We start from the raw sequence: 14,599 nt of genomic DNA on the forward strand, positions 1-14,599 counted from the left end.
TGGAAAACTTTTATGTTTTGTCTCAGTGGCGTTTCACATTAGCATTTTTAATGAGCGCCACAGTCTCTGAACGTATGAGACACACTGGTTTTGTGTCCCAGTGGGAAGACTGAACAAGGATGAATCTGTCCATCCTGGGTTGAAAGCTTTATTTTCACTGTCCACTTTTCTCTTCTTAAGGCTAATTTATGGTTCCGCGTTACACCAACGCAGAGCCTACAGCGTAGGGTACGCGGTGTTGAGAGCCATTGTCACGCAAGTTCCAGCTTCCCGAGGACCCCTGCAGGGACGAGGACTTGCAGGCGGCTCCAGTCTCATTCAGTGCTCGAGAAACATTGTCACGCAGGTTCCGGCGTCCTGAATCCCTGCTGAGATGGCACCGTGGAAGTGGCTTTGACTTCCAGCCCCTGCAGAGACGAGGGACTTGATCCACGGAGGATACCATATATGGACTTCCTGACTCCACAGGGGGTAGTCCCAAACTGAAAGATCACACCTGACTGTCCTGTCTTTTGTTGATTGAACTTCTTGTATAAAAACCCTGTTGTAAAATCTCTCTGGGTCGACACACCAACTCAGACACAATCTGTGCTGGTCCTGCTGACCGCCGGCTACTGAATAAAACTCACTACTCACAAGCGGACTTCTGAACTGGTTTTGATAAATTCCTCAACAATTTGGTGCTGTGACCCGGATGACAATAGACCTTCAATGGGAACTCTTTTTCCAGACAAATGGCACACCAGTGACGATAAGCGTCGCCGCTTATCGTACGGTACGCGACGCCGCGTACCCTACGCCGTAGGCTCTGCGTTGGTGTAACAGGGAACCATAAATCATCCTTTAGAGAGCGCCATTACTTGTATCCCTGTCTCGCACTCACTCGTCTCTCCGTCTTCCTTCTTGTCTCCGGCTCACTCCTCTCTCCGTGTCATCTCCCTCTATCGCTAACTTCACTTCCACCTGTTACGCGCCTCTCATCTCTGTATATAGAGTCAAGCTAATTACACAATTTCATTGGCTGAGCAGCATCATGTGGGATGGCTTAACTCATATGCAATTGGTCTGTAACGTCTGCTAAACAAATGCAGTAAAGAATAGTAAAGCTGCGCTGGTTAAAATAGAAGTGCCTCGTCAAAATGTAGAATCCCTCTGTAATGTATTGATTACAGGTCTGGGTCCACGTAGGACGGCGCCTGGTTCTGGACCCGGACTGCGGTCCGCCTGTTAGTGACCTGTGGTCTGTACCATAAAGTCTGAGGCCTTTTATTTGCTTCATTGGTGGCAGCCCTCTCACTCATTAGTTTCATTCAGTGCCTTGATTACTAGTCTCAAAACCAAATGTGGAACAAATCTGGTACAAATAAATGCTAGGCATGTGCTTGCTTGCGATTCTGCTGAAAAAACACCACTTGGTATTTTATTATTTTGAACTGTTAAAAATGTGTTATTCATATAATGACTGATTATTTAAAAGTTCTCAGTGTAGCATTTCTGCCTTGAACAACAACAACATGAGCCTTTGTTTGCTGAACCATTGAAGAAAGTCTATTTACTTCTTCTATCATTATTGTTTTTGAATGTTGTCCTGTCAGTGGACGAATTTTTGTGACTCTAAATTAATTTTTTCACTTGTCTGTTTGCTGTGTTTCTCTATTTTAAGATTGTTGGGTGGCCATGACGAGCCAGGGGGAGGAGAGCCCTGGCCTTGCATCATCAACAGTAACAACAACTGCAGGAACAATCTCCAAGGAAACAAGAGTTAAAGCCAGGGGCAGCCATAATGGTGCTGCCTCTTCCTTATCCCTCTGCAGAACCTCCTCTTACCAACAGTCATCTCCCAAGGAAAAGGAGGCGGAAAAAGAGGAAATAGAGGGAAAAGGAACTATTCAGGAGGAGAGGATAGAGGATGAAGGAGACCGCAATCTGTTGAAGGAGTGTGAGCAGGATGATGAGGATGAAGATGATGATGATGACGATGATGGCAGCAGTGATACCAGTGTGTTAGTTGTGCCCTATCCTGAGCTAGTACCAGTGGTCTTCTTCTGCCTTAAACAGACAACCTTCCCCCGCAGCTTGTGCATCCGCATGGTTACCAGCCCATATCCTTTAAAATGCATTGTGATAATGATGTCTATGTTTTAATCTATCATCATTTAATTCACCAGTACCTTTCCATTTTTCAGCCAGGATTAGTGTTTCTTTAAATTTGTATGTGTCTGTCAGCTTGAAGTTGCTGTTCACGTCAGCGCTACACATTAAGTATATCTGAAATTGTATCCCATGGTGGAGCAACAGACACGTGAAGCTGGAGCAGAGTCAAAGTGTTCATAAGTGTAAAGTAGATAGTCAATGACTGGATTTCCAGATAATCCTGCATGTGTTTTTCATAGCACATCACACACATTTTTTCCCCTGATATGTTTATTTTCCCAGACAAGCTCACCAGACTGCTGATTTGTAATTTTAGTGAGAGATTGTTATTTACACCTCTGTCCTTAGATCATATTTTAGGTGGACTTGAATCTTTAACCTATATTTGGATTTTAATGCACTTTATCTTTTAAGATTTAGGAAGTAAAAAAAAGGGGTGATATAGGTAGCGCATATCCAATATCTCGACAGGTGCTGGTCTCAAAACATAGATACAGGAGAAAACAAGAGAGGAGGCCGCACACTTTGCTCCTTAGTGCAGACTTATTTAGCACATCAATCGTCGTTACGTTTGACGATTGATGTAACGATGTAACGATTGATGTGCTAAATAAATCTGCACTAGGGAGCAAGAGCAAGTGCGGCCTCCTCTCTTGTTTTTTCCTGGAAGTAAATAACGCCAAATATTTCAGGGTATACATCTATTTGTTGTTGTACAGTATAACTATAGTAAGACTATCAGCAAAAACTCCCAAACTGTAGTAATGCCTGAACGACAAATGCCTCAAGTGTTGGATTACAGCACAAGCAGAACATCATGTAAGCTTCCCCTCGGATCAGATGACACAGCTTATCAAGCTTTTTAAGAGCAACATTTACAGCATGACATGTGACTCAAACTCAGAATTAATAGACCTCGTAAGACATAACACAACTGAAAGTACTGAGACTAGAAAGTGAGAGTGTGTGGATTCTTATTGATATGAATGACTGTTTGAAGTGAAGCAAAAAGACAGAAAAGGTGTTAAAAAAGGCAAGGAGAATACAGTGAATAGTTCATATCAGTCTGTGTACATTTATTTACAGCTGGGTTTTGTTTGTGTGCATGGGAGTACTGCTTATGAAATAGGCCATTTTTTTTATTAGGGAAGATAAAAACAACTAATTTGTGACAAACTGATGGCATTTGGGAATGTCCATTTTACACAAAATGATGCTTGAATGTAATGCCTATTATCATATGCCTTACTAGAAGAGGATAAGGCCAGTCTGTGTTCCTGTGATGAGTGCAGTGCTCGCGAAGGAGTGTTAACCTTTACTATGAAGTTTATATAAGCGGGTACAGACCCAGATCCAGTTTAATTACAGATACAGATACAGATACAGTTTACCTTGTTGGCAAATGACAGAGACTTGTTTTTATCTGAGCAGCCACAGGTAGCCAGTGAATCTTAATGAACAGGGGTGTGATGTGTGTCCATCTGGGGTGATTAAAGACCAGATCCGCCGCTGCAGTCTGGACCTATTGTAGTGGTTCCATCGCACAAGCTTGAAAGATAGCGAGGATGACACTGCAGCAATGGATGTGGGATATGGCATATACCAGTAGTTGAGTTGCATATTGTGTGTGTGTGTGTGTGTGTGTGTGTGTGTGTGTGTGTGTGTGTGTGTGTGTGTGTGTGTGTGTGTGTGTGTGTGTGTGTGTGTGTGTGTGTGTGTGTGTGTGTGTGTTTGTGTGTGTGTGTAACAGTGCATGTTTGAATAGAATACAATGACATACTGAAGACTGATCTTTGAGCACAGTTTAATGTAATGCCCATAGTCACAGTCGAGTCAAGTCAAGTCAAAAGTCTTCAGAATGAAGGCTGGAGACAGACCTGACTGAGTCCTGAACTCGAGTAGGCCTGCTGCGAAAGACTTCGAATCATCATTACTCTTCAATTCTTTACTAAAATTATGCTTTTACTGTGGTGCCAATCTTTACACTGTCAAATTATTTTTGTCTACTTTCATTTGCTTAGCAAGGTGTTAAAATGGAATCCTATTTATTGAACTTGTTCTCTTGGAGAGTGAAAATGGTCTGAGTTGCACACAGCTGATGAATTGCATCTCAGTCTTGCAACATTGAATCTAAATGCTACTAATGAATGAGACAACTGACTCTAGTGGTGTGAGAATGTGCTCTGGTGTTGACATGTTTTTGGTGTCCATTTGTGTCTTCCCTTAAATGACATGGTATTTATTGACCAGTTCCACTTTCTCCCTTTGTGTTGTTGAATTGACTGGTGCACCAAATTGATCTGTACAAAAAATGTTCTTTTGTGTATCTGAATACATGCCGTGTAGTCCTGGAACTTCTCTGCGTGTGTCAGTGGAAGTACTTTAATGTTCCAATGGATTGGAATATTGGTAAAATTTCAAGCCTTTCTTACTTATGACCCGTACAGTTTGCAATAATATTATAAAGTATTTATGTTTTGTTGAGAATGTAATTGAGAGGCATTTTTCTTTCTAAGGCAACATTTTCACATTTCAGCATCTACAAATTTTCCATTATATTCTGTATGAACTGATTTGATGGAGCAAACATGGGTCAGGAAACATGGAAGGTGTATGAAAATATTCAGCTCAAATACTCATAAATAAAACATATTTTGCTTAAATGCTCATTTCAGAATTAAACCAAATGTTTCCATATGATCTGCTTGCATGAAAACAACACGAAATGAAGTAATTCACTTTTATTTAAACAACTGGATTCAAAAACGGCTGGGTTAGAATCTGTAAAATTCTGTTTTCAATACCCACTTATTATTCATCAAATTTCCTGTCATTCAATGTGTTCTGCTCAAATGGTCACCAGTCAATCACAGGCACAACTGTTGACCAAAACATGCACGCACTACAAAAGTTCAAGTGAAGGGGTCTCATAGAAAGCCATGAATGGTTACCTGTAGTGTAAAACTTTCAAGGGAGGGAAAAAGCAGCTATCTGACAAAGCAAGACCTGAAACCAGAGGAAATAAAACACTGGACTGGACTGCCAAGCAGTAGTGAACAGGAGAGGAAATGTGAATTTGCAGTGCTGTTTGAGTGCTGAACAGGTCTGTCTTTATTCATCTTGCTGCCCTGCCTGCAAACACTCAGACAGAAAGGGGAAGACACACAGGAGAGAAACAGAAATGGAAAAGGTGTTAGGTGCAATGCTTCATGACAAATCTTTATTCAGTCTGGTTTTACCCTAGATAAAACCAGAACCTGATCAGTGTAAAGAATTGTGGTGAAAACCGGTAAAGTGTAAAGAATGATGGGTATACACAATCTCATCAGGGGTTATCAAAATAACCTAGCATCAGTGGCGGAGCCAGGCAGTTTTCAATGGGATGGCCAGGGTGGGGCCGGTGGAAATTTTAAACACAATCATATGGAAGTGAAGAAGTATGTTACCATAACACAACCACGTGAAAAACGTCTCCACAGACCTTCTGGGTCATTCAGATATGTCCTGCTGGCACCCTGATGCTGAAAAAATAAGTATTCCATCTCCGATAAAAAAAATTTATTTACTTTTTTTTTTTTTTATTGAAAAAAGTAATTGCATCCGGGGTGGCCAGTATGGTGGCCAGACAAATGCTCTGGGTGGCCACGGCAACCCCTGGAAACCCCCCAAATCCTCTGCCTAGCATTATTTCAGATTCCTAATGTGAAACATTTAAAGTCTCAAATACAACCTTTATGTTGTACAAAACAGTAAAACACCATTTGCAACTTTTTTACATTTAAAATATATTGCACAGGTAGTATAAAAAAATACATATTAACTGTGTGTTCACATTTTAATAACTTTTTTTTGAATTATTTATTAATAATTATCATATATTACAACTTACGCTGGCATTGCATCAAGCCATAAAGAAGAATTCACATGCACACACCACTCCTCAACTGAAATGGACATATATAAATGCACTCCATTCAGTAAAAATGCTTCTGGGTATTGGCAGCATGTACTTGCATATTCTACTTGTTGTTTCTGTTGATTGTTTTAGAAACCACAATCACTCTTCACTCCCGAACCACAAACAGTATCTGTGTAGCTGTTGTGATAAGGCTGGGAATTGAAAATTTAAGTCTGTAGTCAATGAACCGCAGTTATGTGCAGTAAAAGGGCTTTCCAACAAAATCATGGACAATAGTTTGAAAGAAACTAAGGTTTTAGCAATGAGATAAAATGATCAAAAATGTGTAAGATGGGGTGCAGATAGAGGAACTATTGGAAAGTAGAATGAAATGGTGGAGTTAGTGAATGGAGTCTATAAAAAAAAGAATCAAGACCAGAGCTTTGAGGGAACAGGAGTTTATCTTGTTTGGTAGCCACCATTTCTTCTGTCTTGCCTTTCCTCCTTCCCTTTCTCTTTTAATATTCATGAAAGTTGCAGTTTTATTTTTATTTTTAGCATTTTGAATGGGCAGAGAGATGCTGCGTGTTCAGCATGATGAAGATGATTGGCAGTCAACATGAAGAGATGCCTCTGGCAGTCGGTTCTAAACAACGTTACATAGAGTGGTGTATTAACATATGTAAATGATTGCATCAAGTTCACTATTAGAGGCCTGGAAGCTCAAAGGTTTTTAACACTATTTTAGCAGTTTTTATGGTTTTCATCTTCTGAACAGATATCTTCACTTTCCAGATATTTTCTGCTTTCTCTTTCTGCTCTTGGTGTTTTTCAGGCTTCTTGTGGTCCTTCTTCTTGATGTTGTTGTCACTTGGAATTTGTTACATACATCACAATTTGCATTCTTATGCTGTTTATTAACCACCACAATGTCGGTTGGTTGGTGGATAACACCTGTTAGCCATCATTAAACGGGTGATGAGTAACCCACAAAGAGTAAGGCTGACCCTTAATAAATATAGATTTAGAAATCCCACAGGATATTTGGTTGATCATTCACTACATTGGAAGTATCTCCCATCTTGACCTTACAACTTACAACCCATACTCACCACAGTTTTTCCTGTACATTATGCCATCCATAGGGTTTTGAAATAAGATGTGCACAATACCTGCCTGCATTTTTCATTATTTCATCCAAGGTGGTAAACCCCTGCCTCTATTGCTCTGGTACTAGGGGCATGTTCTTGTGCTCCGATGAATAGTGCTTCTGTGCTTTCAAATCAGAATTGTTTTAAGCCACTCAGGACTTTGTGATATTTACGCCATGCCTTGCCTTGGGACCTGTCCTCCCACTATGGTTTTTCTTCACTTTTTCCCCATTCCTCACTTGGGTGTCTTAGCAGTTAATTCCTGGGGTCCATTTTTTGGGTATATTTCTGCAACTTATTGTCCCAGTATGGCCTTGCCACAGACTGAAACAATCATCCAGAGAAGGAAATATAAAAATCATATTATTGGCAGGAAACAAACATTGGTGGCTTAGACTGTTCTCATCATCCAGTTGCCTTTACAGGATCTGCCCCACTCTTTGCAGGTATTTGGTTGTGGTTGACATCTCCATAATTGGCATTTGTTTGTGGGATCCCAAGGCATTTGTAGCCAATCTGAACATCTGCTCTGTTGCTTCTTCTTCTGAACTGTTCATACCATAGCCTTTAATTGGGATGATCTGGCTGAGGGGGCTCAGACCTATGCAAACAGCACTGTATATTATGCATTGAAAATATTTGCACAATATAAAGACAAACAATTGAAAGATTTTCAATGAATGTGGTATGCTGGCTTCCAAGCATGTGTGTGTATATGTACTGTATTTTCGCGACCATAAGGCGCACATAAAATTATTTTTTTTTTCTAAAATTTGCAGCGCGCCCTATGAAACGGTGCGCCGTTTCTATTACCTGTATTACGGTAATGTAGGGCGGAGCCACCATGAGAACGGTAAAGGGAGAAGAGGGCGGGTGAAGCACCCGTGAGTTGCGGCTCAGTCCGACTGAAAGCAGTAGCGCTGGCGGAAGAAATGAAAATTGAACATTTTCATGGAGGTCCGTCCTGGTGCTTTCGCTTCATGAAACGGTGCCAGCGCAGCAGCAGCGCCCGGCGGATTATATGGAAAAGATGGAGAGCTTCCGCTCATTCTGCAGCCGACACATCCCCGACATGGACGAGGTGCCGCTCACATTAGGTGAATCACACGGTGGAGTTAACGGGGACCAGCGCCGGGGGAGCGGACCGGGACCAGCGCGGGGGAGCGGACCAAGACCACCGCGGGGGAACAGACCGGGACCCACCGCGGGGGAGCGGACCGGGACCCACCGCGGGGGAGCGGACCGGGACCACCGCGGGGAAGCGGACCGGGACCCATCGGGACCACCGCGGGGGAGCGGACCGGGACCACCGCGGTCGGGATCAGCACAACGGGGTATGAGAAGTCGTCATTTAGTGTTGTGCTTGCCTGCCACGCTGATGGCCAGAAACTGCCACCGATGGTGATTTTTAAAAGAAAAACGTTGCCTAAAGAGACTTTTCCAGCCGGAGTCATTATAAAGGCAAATGAAAAGGGCTGGATGGATGGATGAAGAGATGATCGAGTGGCTGAGACAGGTTTATGTGCGGCGCCCCGGTGTTTTTTTTTTAATCTTTAATGCGGAAACAGAAGATGAAGACTTTAGAGGGTTTGATTGATGTGAAAAGTGAAATAAAATATCAAACTAAGTTTTGCTCCCGCTCTATTTTTAAATAAGCACACTTGTGTGTGTGTTCTGCAGCGCGTGTGTGTTTTGCGGCGCGCGTGTGTGCAGCTCCGTCTGTGTAGACTGCGCCTTTTGGGACGGTGCGCCGTATGTGTGTTTTAAATCAAAAAATTACACACAAAACTGAGGGTGCGCCTTTTCACACGGTGCGCCGAATGGTCGTGAAAATACGGTTTGTATAACCTCATTATCTATGCGGGATTCTGAGTGGGCGGGGAAGTTATGATATTGAGGCACTGTGCTGATTGGCTGCCTGAATGACGCGTCGCAGGGGAGGGCACAAAGCAAGTTTTTACAACCAACAACAGAGCAATTTGCATGTCTAGCTCGAACAGACGCCATCACGATCAGTGTTGTGCTAGTTACTGAAAAATAGTAACTAGTTACCGTTAATAGTTACTTCATTAAAAAAGTAACTCAGTTAGTAACTCAGTTACTTAGACAAAAAGTAATGCGTTACTATGAAAAGTAAATATTTAGTTACTTTAAATAAAAAAATGTTTTTAAATGCTCCCATTAATGCCCCTCTAGCCTTCATTTCAGCATGGTACTGTATGGATTTGCATTGTGCCTTGTGTTTTGCATCTTGATTGGCTAACAGTCTCCCCGCTTCTTCACTTCCTGTATCAATAACGTTGGTCGCTTAGCAACAATGCTGAAAATGGCCAATGAGCTTCAGCAGCAGCTCAAGAACGGGACTCTTTGATGAATCGTTCATTACAGTCTCATATATAACCAATTGTAGCATGTCGGTTTATAAGAATCTTTTTGCCCAGAAGAAACAAAACGACCCATAACTATTTCCTTTTCTCGAGAAAAAACCCCTGCACCGCGGGCTTTAGGAGAAAAAGACGCTACAGAGTCTGGATGCAGCGGCTCAGAAGAGCAGGGAAATACGTGCGAGGCGGTGCTGATCTCCGCAATTTGAAGCCTTCTATAATAATTGTAAAAAGAATTTCACTTATCACGGGTTCTTTTTGGAACGTAACCCCTGCGAAAAACAAGGGTTTACTGTAATGACAATATCTCCATGTTGCGAAACTCGCCTTCTCTTGGCTCGCCATGGCCGTCATGTTTTTGAATGTACACACACGCCCGCTACGTTTCCTCGGGTTTCCGCGTGTGGGAAAAAAAGCTCCACTGTAGCCAGAAATAACGGACTAACGCACCATTTGGTAACGGTAACTGCGTTACTGAATTTAAAAAGTAATGCGTTAGAGAGTATTAGTTACCGCAAACCTAACAGCGTTATTGTAACGCATTACTAAATAACGCGTTAGTCCCAACACTGATCACGATACACCGCTACGAAAAAATGGCGGAAGTTCCGGCCGGCGGAGTCAGAGTTAGTTGTGGGCGTGGTTTCACGCATCGCTCCTGTCGTAACGACGGGAGCAGAATCTGAATGGCTCATAGAAGCCACATCACACTGGACGGCTCATCTGGGTGGCTATACAGACACTGCAGAATTTGGTTGCTTTCCTCCTTCTCTGAGTTGGCAGGCTGAGGGGAGACCACTTTATATATGTTAAGGCAAAAGAAAATGTGTTTTTCAAAATAGGTCCCCTTTAAGGGGGAAAAAAATCCAGCAAATTTAAAAGCTGCATGAGATATTTAATGTTGGGGTAATCATGTCATGCTCTATGGTTAAATGCAAAACAAAGTCTGAGTCATGTAATGTTATTAACAAGTGTGATTGTACTTTTTCTTGGCAGAACTTATGATGATGAGTTCCAAGTACCATGTTAACCAGTTCTCAGCTCTCATTCTCTTTGAAAACGAAATGATCAGAACCTCACGGGAGCTTCTGATCATTGAAATGATGAACATCATCTTTTAAGCTGAGATATAAACTTCTGTTCTCCATGTGTATACTGGTGTTTGTAAATTGAAGAGAATAAAACAAAAGGGAGTGAGATAAAGGGAGATAAAAATGAAGCAGGCTGTGTGAAGAGAAGCAGGCCATTTGCAGTCAAAATAGATTGTGCTCCAAACCAACTCAGATTGGAGGGAAAGTCAGATTAATAGTTTTCAATTCCCTTTCATTTGCCTCTGGACCAACACATGTGTCCCTCTCTGCCACTGGCACTGCTGCACTCTCACTCAAAAACTGACAGTTATAGAGGTCTGAAGCACGCATCCACACATTCATATCCAGTATAGGTCTGTTTTTTTTTTTTAATTAGTAAATTTTTTCAATTAACTATTTTCAAATTGAAATGTAATTGTTCATGCAAACAATGTATTCATAACTCTCTTTCCCTGCATTGGTAGAATCAGGTCTTCTTACACTGATAATTCTAACAATAATTTTCTCATTAGGGCCTGTAATGATGTGTTAAGTATTATGAGTGTGCTTCTGATAATAGGTCATGTCTGTCTCTTGCACAGTTCAGCAATTAGCAGCAGTTTATTGCCCTGTGAAGACTGTAATGAGTCGTTTGGACAAGACTTTGACACTAAAATTATATGAGCTTCAAGCGTGACATGAAGAAAATCAGAACTATTGCATTTTAATCAGTGGTTGCCTTCCAAGATGGGTAGTCATGTTAATCAGGTTGCATGGAAGATTTTTTTATTCTCTCAAACTGGGTTTTTCCAGTGCTGTGAGATCAAATAATTCTATTACAAATAGTTGTCCTTTGGGTGATGTGACTAAATTAATTAGTTAAACTGGAAATATTGTGTCTACAATTTGTCTATTGAACAAAATTATTGTAATTGCTGAATGAGTTTCCTGCCAGTGCCTGCAAATGTTACTTTTAGTGATGTAAAATGTTATATATTTTGGTCCATTTTGGGATTGAAATGCTGTTTTAAAACAAAACCAAAGACCGTCTACATTAACATTTCATCTCAATGTCAGGAAAGTATGGAGCCAGAACAGTCTCATAATTTGCAAATGCACACATCGTTTCACAAATGCACAGGACAAAATTCACAAATGCACACACCGATTCGCAAATGCACAGGATAAAATTCACAAATGCACACACCGATTCGCAAATGCACACACCGTTTCACAAATGCATAGGACAAAATTCACAAATGCACACACCGTTTCACAAATGCACAGAACAATTCACACGTGCGTAGGACAAGATACACAAATGTATTTTTGATGCACACACAAATATAACCTGATTTACAAGCGAGAGCTGTGCTGGATTTGCGTGTGACTTTTGAGACTCCCCTGACGTGACTCGAACCACGAATAGGTTTTTTTTTTAACACGGAAGGATCTGCAACCAATCAGATGTCTTCCTTTGTTTCAGCCAATCATAAGAGCGCACCCCACGTGGGCGACGATTTACTCGTAAACCAATCAGATTAAAGGGGCGGACACACCTGCTGTTTGAACTGCGTTCGCGTCGTTCGCTTAAGAAAGTGATTCAATATTTCGAGTTGGTGGAATAAAGATAAATAAACAAGACAGCAACACGGGATGGAGAGCAGATCACTGCTCTGCTTTTCTTGTGATCTCGGTAAAGAAAACAGCGCGATCGGAAATGGTTTGTCGGGCCGTTCAACCAGAGCCGTCGAGAGACTGGAGAGCTCTTAGTCCTCGCTCTGGCCGCGAGTGGTGCTGGTCCCGGTCAGACACCAGCTGACCACAAGTAACCAGACGCAGAGGTCGGAAACAAGCAGCTGTTATCCTCACATTTATGATGTGACATTGTCACCACACAGAGACAAACATGTCTCAAAACAGCGGCGGCACATTCCCGGTGCAGATAGAGTCATGCCCTTGGGAAGATTCAGCGGGTGGGTCTGGTGGGGGGGTTTAGTCCACCGATCATCACACATCTGAGCTGGATACAGATATTCTTCTGTTATCAGTCGACTGATACCGACTTTGCTCCAGAAATTTCGGTAAATTAATCTCCTGAAGACATGCGCGTGCTGCTCCACCTGGCCGCTGCAGCTCGTCCCCGTCAGGTAGAAGGATGCCATCCTTAGCTGTCATCCCGGATGACGGCAAGCTCTTGCTGCGGTGTGTCTTGCTGAGCTGAATCAGCGGGACAATCCCATGTAACACGTCGTCAAACCAAACGGAGCAAATACAGAAATATCTCCGCTGTTTCTCATCATTAGTTGCTGCATTGGCAGGACTTGGAGCTCTCCAGTCCCGACGGCTCTGGTTGAACGGTTTTCTTTACCGAGATCACAAGAAAAGCAGAGCAGTAATCTCCTCTCCATCCCGTGTTGCTGTCTTGTTTATTTATCTTTATTCCACCAATTCGAAATTTTGAATCACTTTTCTAAGCGAACGACGCAAACGCAGTTCAAACAGCAGGTGTATGTATCCTCCCCTTTAATCTGATTGGTTTACGAGTATATATAGCGCTCTTATGGTTGGCTGAAACAAAAGAAGACATCTGATTGGTTGCAGATCCTTCTGTGTTTAAAAAAATTTATTTGTGGATTTCGTCACGTCAGGAGAGTCTCAAAAGTCACACGCAAATCCAGCGTAGCTCACAGACAAAAAAAAACGTTTGTAAATCAAGTTATATTTGTGTGTGCATCAAAAATACATTTATGTATCTTGTCCTACGCACGTGTGAATTGTTCTGTGCATTTGTGAAACTTGTCCTGTGCATTTGTGAATCGGTGTGTGCATTTGTGAATTTTGTCCTGTGCATTTGTGAAACGGTGCGTGCATTTGGGAATTATGAGACTGTTCTAGCTCCATAGGAAAGATCTCAGTCCAGATCATAGCAACACACACCATACCACTAGCCATGCTCACACTGGGCATGCATGCATGAGTGAAAGCAGGTAAAAAATGCCACTAGAAATTACCTTTGTTGCAGATAGCTCTTATGATAGCTGTCATCCTACAGCCACTGGCTGATGCACAACAATTGATACTTAGAGCAACAAAGTCAGTAGCATTTGCTGCTCCTTCTCCTGATTGCTGTTTATACCCTTGTCAAGACACATCTGTGTATTTTCTTCCGGTGATGGTCATTTGATGTTATACTGTTGAATCAGGGAAGGACATGTAGTGACTCAGAAAGGCAAATCGTGATGCAGATCGTACAACTGCATCATGGTCTCCGATGTTTTACTGTGTGGCCCGTCCACATTGAACCACAATAGTTGCATTTTCCAACTTAAATGGGTTCTTCAGAGTATCAAAATGTATCAGTTTCCATGACTGAGCAGTAAAGATACAAGCAAAATCTTAACATAAGCCTGAATGGTCAAATAGAGTCATCTGAAAGCAGAGTCTGTGTATGTTCAGGCCAGTACATTAAGGAGTGCATTGATGTTTATGAAGGGGAAACTCCAAAAACACATGGCAACCGCCAATGCAGATGAGTGTGTCTGTAACTTGGAGATCACTCACAGCTTCCAGCTTGTAAGCTGCTTGTACGATTCAAAATCCCAACCACTCATTTGTAATTGAATCTGAAAGCTGAAACCAAGAACACAAGTCGTTTTGGTGTGAGTGAAGAAACACTCCTATTTAAAATGTTGATTTGGGATCTTTATTATTCATTAGTAAAATGTTTCAGTTACAGTGCAGTGTTATTGAATTTATATATCTGACATATGCAAACAATGCTGATTGGGCTGTTTATATCCAATCTCTACAATCTGTATTATAACCATTTCTGTGTGACATTTTGGGTCAGCTTTGGATGAACAGCTCCAATGGCTTACTGGTGTTCTCCTAGTTACCAGAGTGACTATTTCCATCCAGATGAGTGCTTCACTAAAAAAG

The 14,599-nt window shown here is 41.9% G+C and overlaps 1 protein-coding gene across 1 annotated transcript in view; it reads left to right on the forward strand.

Annotated features, from left to right (window-relative positions):
* Nucleotides 1–1,845: 1,845 nt before the first annotated feature.
* Nucleotides 1,846–14,599, forward strand: part of LOC133442765 (voltage-dependent T-type calcium channel subunit alpha-1I-like) — a 240,372-nt gene continuing 227,618 nt past the window's right edge. The window contains exon 1 of the mRNA XM_061720633.1: nucleotides 1,846–2,102. Within this exon, the coding sequence (XP_061576617.1) occupies nucleotides 2,089–2,102 (14 nt within the window). The 5' untranslated portion in view covers nucleotides 1,846–2,088. The remainder of the gene's footprint in view (nucleotides 2,103–14,599) is intronic.

Source organism: Cololabis saira, chromosome 1 (genome assembly GCF_033807715.1).
Source record: "Cololabis saira isolate AMF1-May2022 chromosome 1, fColSai1.1, whole genome shotgun sequence".
Lineage (NCBI taxonomy): Eukaryota > Metazoa > Chordata > Actinopteri > Beloniformes > Belonidae > Cololabis > Cololabis saira.